This window comes from Pristiophorus japonicus, chromosome 12, assembly GCF_044704955.1.
Source record: "Pristiophorus japonicus isolate sPriJap1 chromosome 12, sPriJap1.hap1, whole genome shotgun sequence".
NCBI classification, from domain to species: domain Eukaryota; kingdom Metazoa; phylum Chordata; class Chondrichthyes; family Pristiophoridae; genus Pristiophorus; species Pristiophorus japonicus.
Window position 1 is genome coordinate 140,091,641 of NC_091988.1, and position 20,972 is coordinate 140,112,612.

The 20,972-nt window shown below is 41.4% G+C and overlaps 1 protein-coding gene across 1 annotated transcript; it reads left to right on the plus strand.

Moving 5' to 3' along the window:
• Window positions 1-472: 472 nt before the first annotated feature.
• Window positions 473-13,180, plus strand: LOC139276999 (stathmin-3-like). Its single transcript, XM_070895001.1, has 4 exons — window positions 473-580; window positions 7,146-7,315; window positions 7,925-8,116; window positions 13,121-13,180. Exons 1-4 carry the CDS (start codon window positions 499-501, stop codon window positions 13,178-13,180), a joined length of 504 nt encoding a protein of 167 aa, XP_070751102.1. The 5' UTR covers window positions 473-498.
• Window positions 13,181-20,972: the final 7,792 nt, after the last annotated feature.

Genomic DNA, 20,972 nt, shown 5'->3' on the forward strand with positions numbered 1-20,972 from the left:
GATGTGGCCCTTTTGGCTAAAAGGATCAAGGGGTATGGAGAGAAAGCAGGAATGAGGTACTGAAATGCATGATCAGCCATGATCATATTGAATGGTGGTGCAGGCTCGAAGGGCCGAATGGCCTACTCCTGCACCTATTTTCTATGTTTCTATGTTTCTAAAGAGCACTGACGAGCAACTGCAATTTTGAGCACCTCACCTCTGCTTAATGCTGCACTTGATGAAGCAGCCAATACCACCAATATAAGCATGTCATTTAATTGAGGCTGTAGCAGGAACTTGGGTTTCTTTGTATCCAGTGCAACATAAGGGACCACCAGGTCACCCAACAAAATCTTGGGGTTTTCATTGAAGCTCTTAACAAGTCTTATCAAACTGATGTCCATTTGCGTGAACCCCAACTGGAAAAATTATGTAATGCTCTTGTTGTAAAGTTCATGTAAAATGCAATTTTAATCATAAATATCTTTTCTATTTTTTGAAGCCTACAAGGAAAAAATGAAGGAGCTATCAATGCTCTCACTGATCTGCTCTTGTTTCTACTCACAACCGCATCCCAACACAATCAGCAAATTTGGTGGTGAGTAATGCCTTTATGTAATCTATCGGTGGCTGTCTGTAAATATCTTTAGATTGTGTAATTATGCTGTAAATATTATATTTACTGAACAAGATAATGTGATACGTAATAACCGCTGTTGTTTTATCTATCTGAACCTCCAGCCAGTTTTAACATTTGTACAATTATTCATTTCCAAATTCACAATAGTTAGAAATGTGTGACATGGACTACAAATGTTGTACAATTCAAAAATACTGGTTTATTGATGAACTATATGGAAAATTGTTACCAGAAAATTCCAAGTTATTAAAAATATTGCCTGGGTGAACGTAGTATTGTGCATCATGTCAGATCACACAAGCAAAGCCCACTGGCCTTCAAGCAATCACATCACAGAACATCATTTAATCAGATCTGAGAGACCATTGTCCCTTTAGACTGAAAGTACCAGGAATGTGATGATTAGATCTCAGAATTAACCCTGTAGCATCATTTCTCATTGAATTAGTCACTAAAACCAGCAAACACATTCGATCAAAATGAAATTCTGTGGCATGACAGTTCTTCCTCCACCCCTTGTATGCCCCGAGAAAAAATCTTTTGCACATAAAACACTTTAAAAATGTAGTAATTCACAAATCATCACTAACTTACCCTTTACTTTCCTCGCCCTATGTTCTAATCACTCAGACCTTTCTCCTCCCCATCTACACAAGGCCAATAACTATGACTCCTGATGCACCTTACCACACCAGCAGACAGCACCACATCCACACGCCCACCCATACACCTGTATTCCAGGGCTGATCCAACTGTCATAAGACTGGATTTGAAGACAAATGGCACCTGCATGCTATGGATTCTACCCTTAATGGACAGCTAATCACGGGCTGCGTGCGTGCAATGTTGTAATGCTTCCCCAGCGGGTGCAGTTCTACCCAGGTACTTGGAAGCAGAAATTGTGGCATTTAGTGTACAGGCACAAACCCACATCCATTTCTTTTTCTCACCAATGTTCCATCATTCCCTTCTCTCATGAAGGGTTTAACTCCTTCCCGTTGTGCAGTTCTACCTGTGCCATTTGTTCTCCATTAGTTCCACCAAATTACCATTTTCATGTATAACACTTAATAATGAATGTCAGAGGAGTATCACTCCGGTCCAGTCCCATTCTCAGCTGATATCCTCACAAACGTACTGCCTGCTGCTGGGGTGGGAACTCTGATTGATTTCCCACTCCTGAACCAAGAGGCAGTGAGGCCATTTCACGCCCCTCTACTGCTGCTCTGACTAAGATCAGCTAACTCAGCATAAGTTGGGGATTTAATTTGGATCCTTTCTGATCTGTATGGCTCAAGTACCCACCGAACCATTGGGGGAGCTTCCACATCCCGTGATATGGGGATTTGAAGTGCTACTGCTTTGCTCAAGAAATTTCTGCAACTTTCTATTTATATGCCCTATACGTATAATGGATCTTTTAGATTCAGTTTAAATGGGAATAATGACAAATTTAAAAAATAGATTCTCAATGAGTAAAGAACAACAAGTAAATTGAATCTAAAAAGTTATTTCACTGATAAGCTAAAGTTTAAGGGCCCGAAATTGCCCTCAGTGAGAAATTGGGGATGGCATTTTGAATGAGCCACAAATTTAGCGCCCGGCGGGAGTCGGAGGGAAGAGGCGGGAAATTCGGCTGTTAGTTCAAGAAACCACCTTCCAAACTCTTTTAGGCGCTGTTGGAGGCGGTATCGGGCCAGTATCGGGATGCTGTCCATCACCACCACTCTAACCACATCAGTGTGGCGGTGATGACGTCAGCGCGACGTGGACTTGTCGTGGCGCATTGGCAAGTCGCAACATCCTTCCCCTTCACTTAAAGGGGAGGGACGCTGTGAGGCCTAGTGAGGCATCAGTGCAGCCCACTGGGCTGCCAGAGAGGGGTTCGGCTGGGCCAGTGGCCCGGCATCCAAGAGGGGGTGCCGGGCTGCCTGTTGGCGGCCTGGCCGAAACAGCAGGCACCATTGTCGGGTCAACTCAGGTGTCGGCTGACAATTAAAACAAAATGGCGGACGCGGCAATATGCCCTCCCCTTCAAGAGTGGACGCACCGCACAATCACTAGCAGCTTCCCGTCTCGTGAGGCTGTCAGGTGCACAGACCAGTGATGGCTGCGCTCCCACAGGGCAATTTCCCCCGCAGGGCAGAAAAGGGGTTGAAGCCGGACGGTAAGGGGTGTGGCCGACAATGTGTCGGAGCACCAGGCGGGGCCGAAACACGGGGCGCAGTGGAAACCCATTCCCGCCGGGACAATTGCACATGGGTCGGCCTTGCCATCTGTCCCCGGTTGGTAAGGTCTTACTACCCCGTAACTCTTAGAGGCGGTAACGGGCCTTAAAGAAGGGGCAATTTCGGCTCATAAGTGTTGTGAAATGTCTCTACACATCGAAGAATTTTATTGTAACATAGCTTCTACAATCAATGTCATTAATCAGCAAAGAGTCAATTTAAAAACTGATAAGCATAAGAACATAAGAACATAAGAAATAGGAGCAGGAGTAGACAATTCGACCCCTCGAGCCTGCTCCACCATTTATTAAGATCATGACTGATCTGATCATGGACTCAGCTCCACTTCCCTGCCCACTCCCCATAACACTTTATTCCCTTAGCGCTCAAAAATCTGTCTATCTCTGCCTTAAATATATTCAGTGACCCAGCTTCCACATCTCTCTGGGGTAGAGAATTCCACAGATTTACAACTCTCTGAGAGAAGAAATTCCTCCTCATCTCAGTTTTAAATGGGCGGCCCCTTATTCTGAGACTATGCCCCCTAGTTTTGGTTTCCCCTATGAGTGGAATATCCTCTCTGCATCCACCTTGTCGAGCCCCCTCATTATTTTATATGTTTCGATATCACCTTACATTCTTCTGAAATCCAATGTGTATAGGCCCAACCTATCTTCATAAGTCAACCCCTTTATCTCCGGAATCAACCTCGTGAACCTTCTCTGAACAACCTCCAATGCAAGTATATCCTTCCTTAAATACGGAGACCAAAACTGTATGCAGTACTCTAGGTGTGGCCTCACCAATACCCTGTACAGTTGTCGCAGCTTTTATACTCTATCCCCCCTTGCAATAAAGACCAACATTCCATTTGCCTTCCTGATTACTTCCTGTACCTGCATACTAACTTTTTGTGTTTCATGCACAAGGATCCCCAGGTTCCTCTGTACTGCAGCAATTTTCCTCCATTTAAATTATAATTTGCTTTTCTATTTTTTCTGCCAAAGTGGATAACCTCACATTTTCCCACATTGTACTCTATCTGCAAATGTTTTGCCCATTCACTTAGCCTGTCTATATCCCTTTACAGATTTTTTGTGTTCTCCTCACAATTTGCTTTCCCAACAACCTTTGTATCATCAGCAAATTTGGCTAAATTACACCCTTCATCCAAGTCATTAATATAGATTGTAAATAGTTGAGGCCCCAGCACCGATCCCTGTGGCTCTCCACTAGTTACTGTTTGCCAACTGGAAAAAGACCCGTTTATCCTGACTCTCTGTTTCCTATTAGTTAGTCAATCCTCTATCCATGCTAATATATTACCTACAATCCCATGAACTTTTATCTTGTGCAGTAACCTTTTATATGGCACCTTATCGAATGCCTTCTGGAAATCCAAATAGACCACATCTACTGGTTCCCCTTTATCCACACTGCTCGTTACATCCTCAAAGAACTCCAGCAAATTTGTCAAATATGATTTCCCTTTCATAAAACTATGCTGACTCTGCTTGATTGAATTATGCTTTTCCAAATGTCCTGCTACTGCTTCCTTAATAATGGACTCCAGCATTTTCCCAATGACAGATGTTAGGTTAACCTGTTATAGTTTCCTGCTTTCTGTCTGCCTCTTTTTTTAAATGGGCCGTTACACTTGCGGTTTTCCAATCTGTTGGGACCTCCCCAGAATCCAGGGAATTTTGTTAGATTACAACCAATGCATGCACTATCTCTGCTGCCACTTCTTTTAGTACCTTGGGATGCAAGCCAAAAGTTCCAAGGGACATGTCGGCCTTTAGTCCCATTATTTTCCCGAGTACTAATTCTTCAGTGATATAGCCGCTTGATTATCCATTATTGGGATGTTTTTAGTGTTTTCTACTGTGAAGACCGATAAAAAATATTTGTTCAAAGTCTCTGCCATTTCCCTGTTCCTGATTGTCAATTCCCCAGTCTCATCCTCTAAGGGACCAACATCTACTTTAGCCACTCTTTTCCTTTTTATTTACCTGTAGAAACTCTTACTATCTGTTTTTATATTTTGTGCTAGTTTACTTTCCTAATCTATCTTCCCTCTCTTTATTATTTTTTTAGTCATTCTTTACTGGCTTTTAAAAGTTTCCCAATCCTCTGGCCTCCCACTAGTCTTGGCCACATTGTATGCCCTTGTTTTCAATTTGATATCATCCCTTGTTTCCTTAGTTAGCCACAGATGGTTATCCCTTCTTTTACATTATATTTTTGTTGAGAGTTATGAAATATCTCCTTAAATGCCCATCAACCATCCCACACTTTAATATATTTTTCCAGTCCACTTTAGCCAACTCTGCCGTTATGCCTTTGTAGTCTCCTTAATTTAAGCTTAGGACACTGGTTTGAGATCCAACTTTCTTACCAACTGAATTTGAAATTCAACCATGTTATGGTCACTCATTCCTAGAGGATCCTTTACTTGTAGATCGATTATTAATCCTGTCTCATTGCATAAGTACCAGATCTAAGATAGCCTGCTCCCTGGTTGGTTCTGCAACGTACTGTTCAAGGAAACTATCCCAGATATACTCTATGAACTCCTCCTCAGGGCTACCCTGGCCAATTTGCTTTGTCCAATCAATATGAAGGTTAAAATCGCCCATGATTATTGCCATTCCTTTTTTACAAGCCTCCATTATTTCTTGATTTATACTCCATCCAACAATGTAGCTACTGTTAGGGGGCCTACAGACTACGCCCACCAGTGACTTTTTCCCCTTATTATTCCTTATCTCCAAACTGATTCAACATCTTGATCTTCTGAGCCAAAATCGTTTCTCACTATGCACTGATCTCATCCTTTATTAACAGAACTACCCCACCTCCATTTCCTTTCTGTCTGTCCTTCCGAATTGTCAAATACCCCTGAATATTTAATTCCCAGCCTTGGTCACCTTGCAACCACGTCTCTGTAATGGCTATCAGATCATACCCATGTGTATCTATTTGTGTCGTCAACTCATCTATTTTGTTTGCTGCGTGCATTCAGGTAAAGAGCTTTAAAAAAAAATTTTTACCATTTTTTCCTGCTTTGACCCCACTTTCTGATTCACCATTATGTTTATACATTCTGTTCCTTCCTGTCACGCTCTGGTTTTCATTTCCCCCAGTGCTACCCTGTTCTATTGCCTTCTCCTTATTCTTTGACTTTTTAAATTTCCATTCAACTGAACCCTGCCCCCCATTAATTAGCTTAAAGCCCTCTCTACAGCCCTAGTTATTCGATTCGCCAGGACCCTAGTCCCAGCACGGTCTAAGTGGAGCCCATCCCCATAGAACAGCTCCCAGTACTGGTGCCAGTGTCCCACGAACCAAAACCCATTTCTCCCACACCATTCCTTGAGCTACGTGTTTAACTCTCTCTTATTTACCTTATGCAAATTTGCTTGTGGCTCAGATAGTAATCCAGAGATTATTACCTTTTGTAGTTCTGCTTTTTAATTTGGCCCCTAGCTGCTCATAATCCCTCAGCAGAACCTCTTTCTTTGTTCTACCTATGTCATTGGTACCCACGTAGACCACGACAACTGGATCTTCCTCCAACCGCTTAAAAATAATTACATAAGTTGTTTGTGCTGCATTTGGATCACAGGTCTCTCACTTTTAAACAACACTAACTGAGGACACTGCAGTTACATATGTTCCTTTTCCCCATCAACCAGACACCGGTGAGAAGGAATAGACTCAGAATCATGCCTGTCACTGTGTCTGGCCCAGAGACAGCACGGAAGCCAGCAACACCATTCTCTTCATTTAAAAGGTGTTTTTTAAAAATGGCTCCAGGAAGTATGATAACAAGTAGTCATTTTATTTCTGTTATCCCATAAAATATATTGGGATGAACCTGCATGGGGGACATCCTGCTTGTCTATTGTAACTTCAGTTGCAGAGCTGTGGAAACTCCAAAGCAACGGCATTAACAACCATTTTTCCGGGGTTTCCACGGCTCTTCCATTAAAGTTATGGCTGACTTATGAAAGAACCCCCATTGTACACTTTTTCCCTAGCTATCCACATAAAAGAGAAAAACAAAAAATGTAACATTCTAAAAACAAACCCCAAATTCTTATTTATCAATAACAAAGAACAGAACAAAACAGTAGCTTTACACTTAATGTAGGAATGTTTCATCCTGGACCATGCTTTAATAGCTATTGTTGATAATTTCTGAAGGAATAGGAAACTTGAGTTTAACTCTTACTTCATGCATCAATTCGCTGGCAGTACCCTGTACTCTTTAACTTCTCTTCTTCCTTTAGATATGGAAGTGAAATCAATTAACAAGTGTGCATCTGGACAAGCGTTTGAAGTGATTCTGAAGCCCCAAACCACTGATTTGTCACCCGAACAACCTATCTCACCAAAGAAGAAGGAAATCTCTTTGGAGGAACTCCAGAACCAGCTGGAGGCTGCTGAGGACAGGAGAAAGGTAAACGGCAATGCCAGTTTTATGTGCGGGTGGCAAGTTGAACATTCCCCCCCCCTCCCCCATAGATAATGTTATTATTAAGTCTCCAGTATCGCACAGACATGTGGATTTGAAAGTCAATCTGTCCCAATTGTAGTCACAGTTTCGTCAAAAAATGTCACACCTCTACAATACTGTCCATAGAATGTTACAGCGTAGAAGGAGGCCATTCTGCCCATCGTGCCTGTGCCGGCTCTTTGAAAAAGCTATCCAATTAGTCCCACTCCCCTGCTCTTTCCCCATAGCCCTTAAAAGTGTCCCCTTCAGGTATATGTCCAGTTCCCTTTTGAAAGTTACTATTGAATCTGCTTCCACTACCCTTTCAAGCAATGCATTCCAGATCATAACAAATTGCTGCGTGAAAAAAAATTCTCCTCATCTTCCCTCTCTTGCTTTTGACAGAGCAAAATCCCTTAAATCTGTGTCCTCTGGTTACCGTCCGTCCCCTCCCGGGTCCCCTCCCCCCCCCCCCATCACCACTGGAAACAGTTTATGTTGAACATAATAAGAAGATATTTTTTGAAATCCCATTCACATCAGCATAACTCTTATGATTCTGTGGATTTACAGTCCCAAGAGATGCAGCTTCTGCAGCAACTTGCAGAAAAGCATCAACATAGGCGCATCGTTCTACACAGGGCGATTGTGGATAACTGTGACTTCAGCAGAACTACTGAAAGGAAGTTAAATCAGAAGATGGAAATTTGTAATGAAAATCGCAATGCTCATATAGCTGCCGTCAAGGATCGTCTTCGTGAGAAGGCAAGTATTTCACTTCTTTGAAATTATATTTTAGTACTTCGAAAAGTGAGTTAACCCAAACTGATTGTAATCCTTCATAATAAAGTAACAGAAAATTGACCACTCTCATCGCTATTTATTCGGCATCTATACAGGGGAAAGGCTTTTTAGGTAAGTTGGGGTTTCTGGTGGGCTGTGATAGGCAGATTTTAGTTTAGACCTGTGTTGATTTGGTGAATCCAAACAGTGCAGAGTAGACCTCAGATTTATGCTTTCACAGATGGCTTCCTCTCATCATGTTGGGGAAGAAGAACCGATAATGCTGCCCCACTTTTCACTGCCCTTCCAAATGACCTCTAATATCTGCCATAATCAGGATCTTCATTGCTATCTATTGAAACTAAGATCAAAATATAGGTTTATGGAGTGGGCATGAATGGTGACATGATAATATTATTGCACCTTCCTTTGTTTCTAAATGTTGTAATAAATTTTGTAAATTTAATTGTGGCAATACCTACTGTCCCTTTAAAACCTTGTTTACAGTAACCTCCAATGAAAGTGTTGATAAAAAACTTGATTATTCTTTACTTCTGGTGATTTGCATAATTACAGTGAAAAATACATTTCAACTGTACAAAGCGATGTAATGTATTTAAATTGTTATTTACATCATGAACGCCACTCTGAGAAACATTGAATAGTATGTGGCTCGGAAATGTTCCATTGGAACAAGTGAACTACGAACATATAGGGGTTGTATTTCCTTTCGACCCTTTTGCAGGCCTGAAATGGGTGTTGTGCACAGAGGGCACATCCCAACCAAGTAGCCTGAGGTTAGCTCAAAATTGGGCTGAGGGCCTCATTAATATTATTTGGGCAAAATATCGGGCCGCTTGCCTCAAACAGGGGCCTAAAACAGTTATTAGATTGCTCATTTACATATGCAAGAAACCTGATGCCCGTTTCAGGCAGCCATCGGGGACGCCTGAATAATTGTCCAACCCAATATCGGGTCATGTGTCTCTCAGGCGTAATTTGCCACGGGATGTTGGTCCCCAAAATTGGCTTTCATAGCACTCGTTTTCCGTCTCTAAAATGGATGTGACAAGGTCCAATTTTTTATCCATAATCTGATGTTAGCAGGTTTCCACTTTCTTCAACAAATTATATACCTATTGCAAAAAATATGCAAAAACTAACATGTTCAGATAAAATGATATTTGACAATATTCTAATGACATTAATTTAATACATAATGCTGAGTTATTAAATATGTGTTTAAATCTAGTTATTGCGAGTTATGAGTTGTGTTACCCATTGAATAGATTTGAAACTGAAGAACTCCTTGCCACACATTTGCATGCTATATGTAGCAACATTGTAGATATGTTTGTGGAGATTTCTTCTGCAATGTGGCATTACAAACAGGCACTACATCAGTCGTGGTGCTCATGCATTCCAACTGCATTATGGGGAGCACCCATAATTTCTATTAAAAATGAAGCCATAATGACCCTAGTGCATGGTGGCGCTAAGTGCTAAGGTGCTGCAGGGAGCATTCATCATCATCATAGGCAATCCCTCGGAGTCGAAGATGACTTGCTTCCACACTGAAAATGAGTTCTCAGGTGACTGAAGAGTCCAATGTGGGATCTATAGTCTTTGTCACAGGTGGGGCAGACGGTGGTTGAAGGAACAGGTGGGTGGGGGGGGCCTGGGTTCTTGCGTGCTACTTCCGCTGTCTATGCTTGGCATCAGCTTGCTCTCGGCGAAGAGACTCGAGGTGTTCAGTGCCTTCCTGGATGCTTTTCCTCCACTTTGGGCGGTCTTGGGCCAGGGATTCCCAAGTGTTGGTGGGGATGTTACATTTTTTCAAGGAGGCTTTGAGGGTGTCCTTGTATTGTTTTCTCTGCCCACCTGGGGCTCGCTTGCCATGTAGGAGCTCCGAGTAGAGCACTTGTTTTGGGAGTCTCGTGTCAGGCATGCAGACGCCGTGGCCCATCCAGCAGAGCTGATCGAGCGTGGTCAGTGTTTCGATGCTGGGGATGTTGGCCTGAGTGAGAACACTGGTGTTGGTGCGCCTATCCTGCCAATGGATTTGCAGAATCTTGTGGAGGCAGCGTCGGTACTTCTCCAGTGTTTTGAGGTGTCTGCTGTACATAGTCCATGTCTCTGAGCCAAATAGGAGGGTGGGTATCACCACTGCCCTGTAGACCATGAACTTGGTGCCGGATTTGAGGTCCTGGTCTTCAAACATTCTCTTCCTCAGGCGCCCGAAGCCTGTACTGGCACACTGAAGGCGGTGATGGACCTCGTCGTCGATGTTTGCCCTTGTTGACAGTTGGCTCCCGAGGTATGTAGCATACCTCAGGGAGCATTATAGCACATTTGACAAACAGAGGACATAGCAGGCCACATGATTCAGTACATTATAGTGTGGGGAGCTAGCAACTAATTCACTGAGTATTACTGACCCCAAGCTTTGCATAATCGGCCCTATGAGTTACAGAAATACAGGGAGAGAAATTCAGCTTGCGCCTAAAATGGGTGCAAAATCAGTGAAGCGCTCACTCTGCATGCTGCTTTTGTACTCCATCCCCTTTGCAATAAAGGCCAAATACCATTGGTCTTCCTGATCACTTGCTGTACCTGCATACTATCATTTTGTGTTTCATGCACAAGTACCCCCAGATCCCGCTGTACTGTGGCACTTTGCAATCTTTCTCCATTTAAATAATAACTTGCTCTTTGATTTTTTTTCTGCCAAAGTGCATGACCTCACACTTTCCAACATTATACTCCATCTGCCAAATTTTTGCCCACTCACTCTATAAATTTGTCTGGGGTGGTATCGCGATACGGGCAATGGCGAATTAGCAGCCTATTTTGCATTCCGCTTACTGATCTTTTCCCAAAAGGATATATTTACTTTGGAGGCAGTTCAGCGAAGATTCACTCAGTTGATTCCGGGGATGAGGGGTTGATTTATGAGGAAAGGTTGAGTAGGTTGGGCCTCTACTCATTGGAATTCAGAAGAATGAGAGGTGATCTTATCGAGACGTATAAGGTTATGAGGGGGCTTGACAAGGTGGATGCAGGGAGGATGTTTCCACTGATGGGCGAGACTAGAACTAGAAGGCACAATCTTAGAATAAGGGGACCGCCCATTTAAAACAGAGATGAGGAGAAATTTCTTCTCTCAAAGGGTTGTGAATCTGTGGAATTCGCTGCCTCAGAGAGCTGTGGAAGCTGGGACATTGAATACATTTAAGACTGAAATAGATAGTTTCTTAATCGATAAAGGAATAAGGGGTTAAGGGGAGCAGGCAGGGAAGTGGACCCGAGTCCATGATCGGATCAGCCATGATCGTATTAAATGGCGGAGCAGGCTTGAGGGGCCGTATGGCCTATTCCTGTTCCTATTTCTTATGTTCTTATTATGTTCTTATGCCGCCCTGAGATGCGAGCCAAATTCAGCTTTAGGCCTCATTTAAATGCCATTGGTGAGCTGTGGTCACTATACGGAGAGGTGGGAAATCAGCCGGCTCCAACATTGAAGTGAGGGAGGAGGCAATCCTGGGGAGGACCTTAAATGGGCTGCAGTTATTTTGTGAGCCAGAAGAGCACTCCTGCTTCTCCTGGATTCACAAAAATAAAAACTCAAAAGTTGCTGGGCCTTTTTATGAGTGGCCTCCAGGAGCCCCTGGTTAGGACAGTCAATGCCTGGTAGAACTAGACGGAGTATGCACATCGCATCTTCCACTCATTTGTATCTACATTTTGCAGCTAGGGTCCGACAAGTGGTGTAGGACCCCGATTTGCATATTTGAGCAACCTTGTGCCTGTTTCAGCTGGGTGGTGCTTGCTTATTTAGAGGCCTGCCTGTAATCTGAAGACAAGGGAAAAGATAAGTGAGCGGAGTGCAAAATGGGCTGCTGATTCGCCATTGCCCATATCACGATACCACCCCAGACAAATTTATACCCCAATACACCCACCATTTTGTTTTCTTCATTCCTGGTCTGTCAGTTCCACACTGCGCAGTTCACACACCTGAATTAACAAACAGGCTGCAGTGAAATGGACAACAGTTAACAAACAAAAAAAGTTATGTTTTCTCAAACTGTTACATTTATGCTTTACTAAATAGTTTTGTCTCATATAATATTGTTTAATGATGAGTAAAATACCTGTATTACCTATACACTAAAAGGAAGTTATTTTTTATAAATAATTTTGTTTATGTCTTTGTTGATAGCAACCCAATTAGAGAGTGCCAGTTTACTGTGCAATTCAAATAAACTTGTTCACATTGGATGAATTTGTTGGGAAGAGTGAAGCTCACCTGTATCATTTTTTATAAGCCCTTCTTCGGATTGTCAGCTGATGGTGGTTTCCAACGTTTTCTGTGAGGAGTCCCCAGTTAAATATTGACCCATTTTGGGGAGCCCCAACTTACATGGACCTCCTGGGAACCCCCTGCGAATATTAATATGTTTCTGGTAATCCCTATTCCGACTTTCAACGGACAGTTTCAGAAAAACAGATGTTTCAAAATTGTAAATAGAAACCAAAATAATGTGCCAGCAGATCAATAAATATAGAAAATCATAGAATACAGCATTCTCAAAACCTTGTGGTGCCTGGCCTACAAGGCCCAAGATGGACAGAAATCTAAAAACCTCTTGGAATCCACAAAGCTCATTTTAAAAACCTACAGGATAGAACACGTCATGGAAGTTGTTGTTGTTGAAATTGAGTGCTTCATCTCAGGAGGTTGGGAAGAGTGAGGCTCATCTGTATCATTTTTTATAACCTCTTCTTCGGATTGTCAAACAAATCAGAATATCTGTCAACTGCACAAAAATGAAAAAGACTTGTCCATCCTAATTCCAGGTTTGTCTCCTGGAAGCATTTTGTTGGAACTAGTCCGAACTGATGCCAATGAAGATGCAACTTACATTTTTAAAACTATTTTTTCAGGTATTTTGTCTTTGATCATTTATGCATTTTGTGTGACAGGAAAGGCATGCAGCTGAGGTCCGCAGGAACAAGGTGCTACGAGAGGAACTTTCTGGCTAAAGGCCTTTCTATCACTTTGTGAGGAACACCCTGGAACGAATCTAATAATAATATCCTGGCTATCAAGATATGAATTTTGTTTCTGAATTCAGTACTTCTATATAATAGGTCATGCTTTTTTGCATTCAGATTATTGGTTCTTATTTCATGTGCAATACAGAAAGTTGTAAGCAGGCAAAAATCAGCAGAATCTAATGATATTTGAGTATTAATTGTTATTGACATCATAATCTGCCAATGTATTTTAACATGTGTATATATAGACGCATTATATTGATTAACAGATTCAACCTGCAATTAGAAAAGGTTTACCAACAAATTATTTAATATGTTTTTATATTCTGTGTGTAATTAAACCATTGTGCTTTTATTGCTATTATTACGTGCACTTAAGCAGTGCCACTTGTGGAAGGGTTACACTAAAATCACTGGAGCTTCTCACTTGGTCTCTGCATTTATAAGATGGTAATTTATTAATCTATCCCCCAGCATGTTATTGTTGAACAAATCCACAGCCAGCTGAAGCATACCTGAACATGCAAATAATGATTTATGCAAATAAATTATATATTAGGCCCAATTTATCAAATCAAATAGATAAAATTGACTAAGTATTTCTCAAATACAACAAACAAGAATGCCTAAGATATATTTATTTTATTCTTTATATGTTATTTTCTTTCATAATGGGTTTATCTTTAAATTTAACATTAACTTAACAATTTAAAAAATATATAATTTTAAGTGAATGCCAATGAGTTATTCTGTGGAGGAAACACAGCTTAATTATGGCCTGTTGCTGCCGATAAGGTCTTTTTATCTTCACATAGCATAAAGTATCTAGGCCTTCAATAGAACTCTCTACTTGGCACTTGATGTTGTGGGTTGAACTTGTTAATAAATGGAGTAAGTTTCATCTATAAATAGAAAATGTCATTGGTAGCTTTGTATAGTACAGCTGTCAGATTAAGCAAACTCTTTCTATATCTTACGCTCACTAAAGAGGGGGAAACCTTCCGTGTAAGTAAGCAACATTTTGGTGAAATTAGTCTCCCTGCAAAAGGTAAATGGTTAATCGTGTGTGTGAGAAATTCCTAAATTATCCAGCTGAATTTTTGTCTTATTACTGCTGTAGCTGTGCTGAGTAGAAAATGGTTTGCCAAATATAAAGCTGTATAAGTTACGGAGTGTTTGTTTGGTGTGGAGTATCTGACTTTGAAGATTCTTTTGTAAATACCTACTTTTGTTTAAAAGGATTGTGTTTGGCAAGCTAGTACATAACCTTTAATCTGTGACACTGTACTTTGCTAACATCTCATTTAATTATGTGCCATTTCACCTCGAACTCTGACAGTTTGTATATTTGCCTATCGGACTTGAAACTAGAGTCAGGGTAAGACCGTAAATGGTGCTAGATACTTTCATCTACTAACTGTACTTGAAGGTGGCATGTTTTTAATCACTTGATTAGATCTTGCTATTCATTGATGTGTTTGTATTTGAATCCTTTGGACTTATTGGGAAGATGTTAACAAATCTCTCCCACCTCACACAGTTAAAGTCACTGGAAGGTGATCACCCTGAAGATTCTTGCCCACCCATTTAGGTTCCATAACACGCATTTTAATGTCAATTTAAAATTGTTGTAGTGTGCAAGATGTGATTACAAAATAAAATCCATGATATATACACTTAGCTTTTCTTGCATTGTTGAATTCTTTGATATGAATTTATACATATTCCATTTTCAAGGTGCAGAATCAATCGGCAAACAAGATAGGACCAGCATAAGCATTTTAAAATAAAATGAAGCAATATCGCTTTTGGGCATGTATTTCAATTCTTGGCTTATTGTGTTGCACATGGTAAGTTGGAGAATATAGTTGCTCACTCATCTGTCTCAGATGTCTTTATGTTGCTAAATCTGTCTGTCTTCTGTTCCTATCTCTTTCTTTTTCTTCTCTGCTGCTTCTCTTCCCTTCACTTCTTTTGGTTCTCTCCCTGTCCACTTCTGCTTCTCTACCTTTTGTTTTCTTCTTTCCTTTCAGGTGGTAAGTGATGGCTGATATTGCGGGCAAATGAGCCATCAATTGCTGCAGACTACATTTGTGGTTGGGGTTGTGGGGAAAGTGTTGTCCTCACAGCTCCTTTCCCATTCCCTAATTACTCGTGCTCCTCCCACCACTTTGCTCCCATCACATCCACCACCCCTTCACTTTCCCTCTCGCCATTCCCTATCCCACCACCCCTTCACTCTCAGTACTACCCCAACTCTTTCTCTTTGAAACACCTGCATTCATCCCTTCCCTTTGCTTCATTGTTACTCATCTCATCCCTAACCCGACATCCACTTCATCTATTCCATTTCCCCAAGGGTGGATCGTAAGAGGTTAGAAGTCCCTGTACCATCAGTTTCCCTCCAGCCCTCACCTTCCTAGTCTCCCTTCCAATCAGTTTCCCTCAAAGAGGTTTTGTTTTTCCATCGCACTGACTTTGGCAATAAAGGTACAGCAGTTATCATGGATGAGTTTAATCTACATATAGATTGGGCAAACCAAACTGGTAGCAATACGAAGGAGGAGAATTTCCTGGAGTGTATAAGGGATGGTTTTCTAGACCAATATGTTGAGGAACCAACTAGAAAGCTGGCCATCCTAGACTGGGTGTTGTGTAATGAGAGGGGATTAATTAGCAATCTTATTGTGCGAGGCCCCTTGGGGAAGAGTGACCATGATATGGTAGAATTCTTTATTAAGATGGAGAGTGACACAGTTAATTCAGAGACTAGGGTCCTGAACTTAAGGAAAGGTAACTTCGACGGTATGAGATGTGAATTGGCTAGGATAGACTGGTGAATTATATCTAAAGGGTTGATGGTGGATAGGCAATGGCAGACATTTAAAGATCACATGGATGAACGTCAACAATTGTACATCCCTGTCTGGCGTAAAAATAAAAGGGGGAAGGTGGCTCAACCGTGGCTAACAAGGGAAATTAGGGATAGTGTTAAATCCAAGGAAGAGGCATATAAATTAGCCGAGGGTCTAGCGAGAAGGAGGAACTGAAAGAAATCCTTATTAGTCAGGAAATTGTGTTAGGAAAATTGATGGGATTGAAGGCCGATAAATCCCCAGGGCCTGATAGTCTGCATCCCAGAGTACTTAAGGAAGTGGCCCAGAAATAGTGGATGTATTGGTGGTCATTTTCCAACATTCTATAGACTCTTGATCAGTTCCTATGGATTGGAGGGTACCTAATGTAACCCCATTTTTTAAAAAAGGAGGGAGAGAGAAAACGGAATTATAGACCGGTTAGCCTGACATCGGTAGTGGGGAAAATGTTGGAATCAATTATGAAAGATGTAATAGCAGCGCATTTGGAAAGCAGTGACAGGATCGGTCCAAGTCAGCATGAATTTATGAAAGGGAAATCATGCCAGACAAATCTTCTAGAGTCTTTTGAGGATGTAACCAGTAGAGAGGACAAGGGAGAACCAGTGGATGTGGTGTATTTGGACTTTCAAAAGGCTTTTGACAAGGTCCCACACAAGAGATTAGCGTGCAAAATTAAAGCACATGGTATTGGGGGTAATGTATTGATGTGGATAGAGAACTGCTTGGCAGGAGGAAGCAAAGAGTAGGAATAAACGGGTCCTTTTCAGAATGGCAGGCAGTGACTAGTGGGGTACTGCCAGGTTCAGTACTGGGACTCCAGCTATTTACAATATACATTAATGATTTAGACAAAGGAATTGAATGTAATATCTCCAAGTTTGCAGATAACACTAAGCTGGGTGGCTGTGTGAGCTGTGAGGAGGATGCTAAGAGGCTGCAGGGTGACTTGGACAGGTTAGGTGAGTGGGAAAATGCATGGCAGATGCAGTATAATGTAGGTAAATGTGAGGATATCCACTTTGGTGGCAGAAACAGAAAGGCAGAATATTATCTGAATGGTGACAGATTAGGAAAAGGGGAGGTGTATCGAGACCTGGGTGTCATGGTACATCAGTCATTGAAAGTTGGCATGCAGGTACAGCAGGCGGTGAAGGCGGCAAATGGCATGTTGGCCTTCATAGCGAGCGGATTTGAGTACAGGAGCAGGGAAGTCTTACTGTAGTTGTACAGGGCCTTGGTGAGGCCACACCTTGAATATTGTGTACAGTTTTGGTCTCCTAATCTGAGGAAGGACATTCTTGCTATTGAGGGACTGCAGCGAAGGTTCACCAGACTGATTCCCGGAATGGCAGGACTGACATATGAAGAAAGACTGGATCGACTAGGCTTATATTCACTGGAATTTAGAAGAATGAGAGGGGGGTCTCATAGAAACATATAAAATTCTGACAGGATTGGACAGGTTAGATGCAGGAAGAATATTCCCGATGTTGGGGAAGTCCAGAACCAGGGGTCACAATCTAAGGATAAGGGGTAAGCCATTTAGAACTGAGATGAGGAGAAACTTCTTCACTCAGAGAATTGTGAACCTGTGGAATTCTCTACCTCAGAAAGTTGTTGAAGCCAGTTTGTTAGATATATTCAAAAGGGAGTTAAATGTGGCCCTTACAGCTAAAGGGATCAAGGGGTATGGAGAGAAAGCAGGAATGGGGTACTGAAGTTGCATGATCAGCCATGATCATATTGAATGGTGGTGCAGGCTCAAAGGGCCGAATGGCCTACTCTTGAACCTATTTTCTATGTTTTCATGTCTATGTTTCTATTCTGTTTGCAACACTTGTGCTAATAACGTCCTTTTAAATTAATGTTTATGAATTGTTCATTTTTTATTGGAGGAAGGAGTTTGGCTAGCAAACAAATACATTAGTATTGTCAGTATTTCATTATGATGTGTCCATGAGGGGAAATTTTCTAATATGGGCACTAAAGTGGCAAAAGTACAGAACAATGTGCTTACACAGAATGATATTGAATTTTACAGCACAGAAACAGGTCATTTGGCCAACAGGTCTCTGTGGGTATTTATGATCCACACGAGCATGCGCCCACTCATTTCACTTCACCTCATCCCAGCAACATATCCTTCTACTTCTTTCTCCCTCATGTACTTATCTCGCTTCCTCTTAAATGCATCTATGCTATTTGATTAACCACTCCATGTGGTAGCGAGGTCCGCATTTTCACCACTTTCTGAGTAAAGACGTTTTTGTGAATTCCTTATTGGATTCATTCATAATTATCTTATATATATGACCCTAGTTTTTGACTCCCCCACAAGTGGAAACATCTTAGCGCTTGCTGATATCATGCTGGACCAAATTTATACAGTTTGCTTAATTAGTTATACACGATGAGCTCCCAGTCCATATTGATCCTTTCACTGTGAGGCTACAATTATTTTAATATATTTTTTGGCCTTTCCAAAGGCTGTAAGGGGCAAAAAAAGTGATTAGCAAAACCTAAAAGAAAGCAAAATATATGTGGGGACAGAAAACTGAGTCTATGACAAAGTAATGAAAAGGTGCAGCTTCTGAACCCCCATTTTGATCAGTGTCAAAGGGGAGGGGGGCGCTACTGGAGGAAGTAGATACAAGGAAGGTTTCACTATTTAGTACTCCAATGCTTTCATCTGGAGTAGTGCAATATTCCTGGCAGGAGGTAGCAGCTGGGGTCAATTCTGTATGATACTGACATGGCTTAGGAACAGTTGTGAAAGAAGATGGCACAGCTTAAGGAAGCTGCCAAGGTGAGATTACCATTTATCAGATAGATCATCCAAATCTGCAAGCCTTTCAACCTGTTTTTTATTTACTGCTGGCCCATGCCAAGCTCTTACACAACTTGACAACTCTTTCATTGCTTACCGTGCATGACCATACTCTGGTAAGTCACATATTCAAGCTGTCAGCTGTGGCTCAGAGCTAGCACACTCGCCTCTGAATCAGAAGGTTGTGGGTTCAAGTCCCATTCCAGAGATTTTAGCACAAAAGTCTAGGCTGACACTTCAGTGCAATGCTGAGGGAAACCCAAAGGCAAAATATTGTGGATGCTGAAATCTGGAATAAAAACAGAAAATGCTGGAAATCTCAGCAGGTCAGGCAGCATCTGTGGAGAGAAAGCAGAGTTAATGTTTCGGGTCGATGACCCTTCGTCAGAACTGAGGGAGTGCTGCACTGTTGAAGGTGCTGTCTTTTGGATGAATTGTTAAACCGAGGCCCCGTCTGCCCTCTCAGGTGGATGTAAAAGATTCCATGGCACTATTTCAAAGAGGAACAAGGCAGTTTTCCCCAGTGTATTTATTTGTATTTGTCCCTCAACCAGCATAATTAAAAACAGATTACCTGGCCATTATCACATTGCTGTTTGTGCGACCCTGCTGTGTGCAGATTTACTGCCACGTTTCCTACATTGCAACAGTAAATAGACTTCAAAAGTACTTAATTTGCTGTAAAGCCCATTGGGACGTCCTGAGGTCATGAAGGATGCAAGTCTTTCTTCTTTTTTTAAAACATACACATCTTCAAAGTCTTTACACATAAAACCATTGTAATAGAAACATAGAAACATAGAAAATAGGTGCAGGAGTAGGCCATTCGGCCCTTCTAGCCTGCACCGCCATTCAATGAGTTCATGGCTGAACATTCAACTTCAGTACCCCATTCCTGCTTTCTCGCCATACCCCTTGATCCCTCTAGTAGTAAGGACCTCATCTAACTCCTTTTTGAATATATTTAGTGAATTGGCTTCAACAACTTTCTGTGGTAGAGAATTCCACAGGTTCACCACTCTCTGGGTGAAGAAGTTCCTCCGCATCTCGGTCCTAATATAACCTAGCGGCATGATGCAGGGTCACACTGATGCTAACGTGGCACAGATTTTGCGATTTAGGTTTGAACTGGTATTTCTGGTTCCCTAAACTTCTGATTGTTCAGCTATAATGGCCTGAAAATATACCCTATGATTTTCATTTCACTCCTGTTACAATTTCTCTTAAAAAACACTTGCTTATGCATGAGGGAAATCAATAAAAGTTCCAACTGGTAAGCATGGCTCCTAAAGTGTGAAATTATTCTTCAGGGAACTCTGCATCAGAGATACAATGAGATGATGCATCTTTTCCTCAACACCTGGTCTAATGGACAATTCTGAATATTTTCCAAAAATGAATATATTTTTGTATTCAGGATCAGGAATTTAAATCTCATGTGCAATCAGCTACTTTCTATTTCCTTTACAAAGGAAAGGTTTTGTTTGGCCACTTTGTAACTGTTAGAAGTATTTCATTTGATGTCTGATAATACAAGAAGGTGAAGCTGTAATTTCTGCATGGTATAATTATCTCGTACAACACAGGATAATTATCACAGGCAATTGCTTCAGCAAAGGGGCTCCTTGAGATTTCAGGAACTGAGACAGCCTGGCACCTGCTATGGCAACAGTTACCCGAGAGAATGTCAGAGTGGGTAGAAATTAAATGAGAAAAAACAGTATGGAAAAGAAATGTGCAGCAGTCCCTGCAGGGCTAGTTACATCATTTTATTTTACAAGCTTTTTATGTTTAGTGATATATTCAAACACTGCATCGTTCACAATTTTAAAAATGATTTCAAAGATGTGTTTCTCACAGAAGGCAATTGACTGCAAACTTCTTTCAAAAAAAATTACAGCAACTTCATGCTCACCACTCTAAAAGAAGCTAACTTGCTCTTCGCTTTAAATGCAAAATCGTAAAATATGGACAACATAATAGACACGACAACACAAAATCAATAAAAGTGCAAAGTAAAACCAAAACAATTGTACAACAATAAATGAAAGTGTTTATTTAATGGAGTGTT